Source organism: Arachis duranensis, unplaced genomic scaffold, assembly GCF_000817695.3.
Source record: "Arachis duranensis cultivar V14167 unplaced genomic scaffold, aradu.V14167.gnm2.J7QH unplaced_Scaffold_55289, whole genome shotgun sequence".
Lineage (NCBI taxonomy): Eukaryota > Viridiplantae > Streptophyta > Magnoliopsida > Fabales > Fabaceae > Arachis > Arachis duranensis.
Window position 1 is genome coordinate 15,694 of NW_026264958.1, and position 3,662 is coordinate 19,355.

Consider the following 3,662-nt stretch of genomic DNA (forward strand, 5'->3'; position numbering starts at 1 on the left):
TAAGCAACATATATGTAAATTTAATATTAATTTTTAATTTTTAAAGCAAAAAATAATTTTTTTTCTAATAGTAGAAAAATAAAAAATTCCAACAATATCTACAAAATTAAAAATTAAAAATTTTTAGATTTTTAAAATTAATTTAGTCAACCGTCGGATGTAGCATTATCCGGTAAATAAAAAAGTAATAAAAATATTTTTAGAAAAATAAAAATTAAAAAATAAATTTTTAAATTTGAATTTTTAAATTAAAAGATTAATTTTTTTATTTAAATTAAAAAAATAAAATAACGTCCAGCAATACAAGTAAACAAAAAATTTGAATTGTGCTTGCATGTCCGAGCATAGTGGATTTGGTTGAGCTCTCAGCTATCTCCTGGATACTATTGGCTATGAGTTTTGCAAGGTTGATTTCTCCTCCATGTAGGATACAGTATGTCAAGAGTGCTCGCTTGATTGTAACCCCTGAGGTGTTTCCAGTAGGGAGTATGGATCTCCTTACTATCTCATACCACCCCTTTGCCTCAGGGATGAGATTTCTTCTTTTCAGATTGCTTGGGACTCCTTTCGAATCCCTCTCCCAATCTGTGCCTTCCAAGCATATCCCTTGTAAGATTTCATCCGGGTCATTTTCTCTCTGCAATCTGTCCTCAAAGCTAGGCTCATCATAAGTTATAGTTCTCAACTTTAAGGCCCTTGTGATGGATGCCGGACTGAAATCTACTTCACTTCCTCTAACATAGCTTTTGTAAGGGGTGCTGTCTTTGCTTTCCTTCACAGCATTTGCGTAAAACTCTCTGATCATGACTGCACTGATCTTGGGGAGGGGGTCACATAGAAGATCCCACCTTCTTTCACAGGTGATTTGCTTCATGATGGGGTATTCTCCGTCCTTAAGTTCAAAGCCCCTTTCATGAATGATGAGCTTTGTTTTCATGAAATTATGATATTTTCTTTCATGAAACGGAGATCTGAACTTTCTTGCATCATATGCTGGGGGTTTGGCTACCATGGGTTCCTTTCCTGGCCTTCTTCTTGTGCTTGGTGAAGCCATGAGTGCGATCAGAAAGAATAGACAAGGGTGGATTTGAGATCGGTTGAGGTGTGCTTTTGAGGTATTCAGAAAGTAATGAAATGAGAATTATTGTTATGAGAGGGATGGTGTGTGTATGTAGGATGGCACAATGTGGGAACATAGGCTTCTGTTTGTAGGAAGGCTTATAGGTACGAATGATGCAGGAGGTGCCTTGTCTCATTTATAGGCCGACTATCGAGATGTTGAGCGAAGACCATATTTGAAGAGTGATTCGGTCATGGCTTTTGAAGGGTGGAGATTGGATTGGATATCATGGCAGCTTCATGATATGAACGGCTTTCATGTTCTCTTGAGGATTGACAAGGATTCTCTTCCCAATGGTTGCATGTAGTTCATCCTTCAAGATGAGTAGCATGCAGAATTTTTCACTTTTCCAAGATTGGCACATCTCTCTAGGTACACGTGATCCTTGTCTTGACTTGTCTTAGCCGTTCCTTTTTCTTGTCTTTTCCTCAAACCTTCTTTTCTAATTAAACCAAAATGAAATGTTTCAGAACTCATTTAAAGCACAGTGGTAAAGTGTCGAATGCTTTCATTCTATATTATGGTCCTTAGTCATGAAAGATCAATTGTGTCCCTTACTTGGTGAGCCAAAGTTTGCTGAGCACCAAACTTGTTTCTTGCTTAGTAATTAAAATAAACATTTGCCACAATTGATACTTTCATCATAGGTTTCCTATTTATTTCTTAGCATAAACTCTTAAAATGAAACAATGCATGATCTATCTCTGCATGATTTGCCTTCCTAAACAAAAGTTGATTTTTCTTAAAATTCGTACACATGCAGACACCAAACTTAGTGTTTGGTCATACACTTCACCAAGATGGCTGAGCATATGATCTAAGAATGCTTGAACTATTAACTTTGGTGTGCTATCTAGCACACCAAACTTAGAAGTTTGGCATGTATTTCAAAACATTGTATGCATCTGTTAAGGATGTCTAGAAAGATTCAAAATCATGCTAAAGTGATCACACTTTATTGAATTCAAAAGCAAACAGGAATCATAAAGCATGGGTTGCCTCCCATGGAGCGCTCTTTTATTGTCATTAGCTTGACATTGACTCCCTCTTTTAAGGTGGTTGATGACTGTAATGCCTCAACTTGTTCCCTCTGATTGTGAGCTTCTTCTTTGTTCCTTGGTGCTCTATCTCAGCATGCTCTAGTGAGAGTATTTTGTTCACAGTATAATAATCATCAGTCTGTTGACTTGCTCCTAGTTGTTGGTAGACCAATAGCACTTTGTCACCTTTGGAAAGCCCTTCTGTTGGAATTTTTTTATTCCTCCATCCCTTTTTGATCCTGTTCTTGTCTTTCTTCCCTCCTTTTGTCGATCCTTCCTTTTTCACAACATGCTTTCTTCCCTCCTTTTGTCGATCCTTCTTTTTTTACAACATGCTTCTTCTTGAGATTTCTTTTCTTGGTTGCCAACACTCCAATGTCCTTTTGAACTTCTTCATTATTTTGCACAGGTTCTCCCTCTTTTTGACCTGCTATATCATCTATCTCTTTCCTGGGGATGCAGCTGTTGTTTGTCTTGCTGATTCCCTCCTTCCATTGCAGATTTTCTCTGTCAGTTTCTGTATTTTCCTTCTTTTCATTATTGAACTGTGTTTCTTGCAGTACACTCAAGGTTACACTTTCATCATGCATTCTGAGAGTTACTTCTCCTTGCTCTACGTCTATAATGGCCCTAGCAGTGGCCAAGAACGGTCTTCCTAGTATAATGGAGTCACCCTCGTCTTAATCTAATTCTAAGATCACAAAATCTGCAGGGAAGATAAGTTTGTCTACCTTGACTAGAAGATTCTCAATTACACCCCTGGTATATATCACTGACTTATCCACCAATTCTAGAGACATTTGTACTGGTTTCACCTCTTTTATGCACAACTTTTTCACTAGAGAGGCAGGCATTAGATTGATGCTAGCTCCTAAGTCACACATCGCCTTGTTGATAGTCATACTTCCAATGGTGCAGGGTAAAAGGTAACTTCCAGGATCTCCAAGTTTAGGTGGAAGTCCTTTTTGGATTAGTGCTCTGCATTCTTCAGTAAGCAGTATAGTTTCATTAACTTGCCAACTCCTCTTTTTGTTGATAAGTTCTTTCAAGAATTTTGCATACAGGGGCATCTGTTCTAATGCTTCAGCCAATGGAATATTGATCTCCAACTTCTTGAAGACTTCAAGAAATTTTGAAAAGTGTTGGTCCTTAGTTTCCTTGTTGAACCTTTGAGGATATGGCAATGGAGGTGTGAAGTCCACTTCCTGCTTTTGTTCCTTTGTTGACTTTCCCATCGCTTCCTTCTCTTTTCTTAATTTTGGTGCCTGGTCTTCTTTTTCTTGAGGTTGATTCTGAGGCTGCTTGCTTGCTGTTGCATTTTCATCATTGGATGCCTCTTCTTCAGCTTGTTTCTCTTCACTTTTCTTTGGCTTCTTGGTAGCTTCTTCATTTTTCACCAGGATCTTTCCACTCCTTAGCTGTATTGCCTTGCACTCCTCTTTTGGATTAGGAATGGTGTCACTTGGTAGTGAGCTTGATGGTTTCTCAACAGAAATCTGTTT

The 3,662-nt window shown here is 37.9% G+C and overlaps 1 protein-coding gene across 1 annotated transcript; it reads right to left on the minus strand.

Moving 5' to 3' along the window:
* Nucleotides 1-2,840: 2,840 nt before the first annotated feature.
* LOC107472334 (uncharacterized) lies at nt 2,841-3,395 on the minus strand. Its single transcript, XM_016091858.1, has one exon. The coding sequence runs from the start codon at nt 3,393-3,395 to the stop codon at nt 2,841-2,843; it is 555 nt and encodes a 184-aa protein (XP_015947344.1).
* Nucleotides 3,396-3,662: the final 267 nt, after the last annotated feature.

Coding starts and splice junctions, on each gene's coding strand:
- LOC107472334 (XM_016091858.1), bottom strand. CDS start 3,395: ATGGGAAAGTCAACAAAGGAACAAAAGCAGGAAGTGGACTTCACACCT.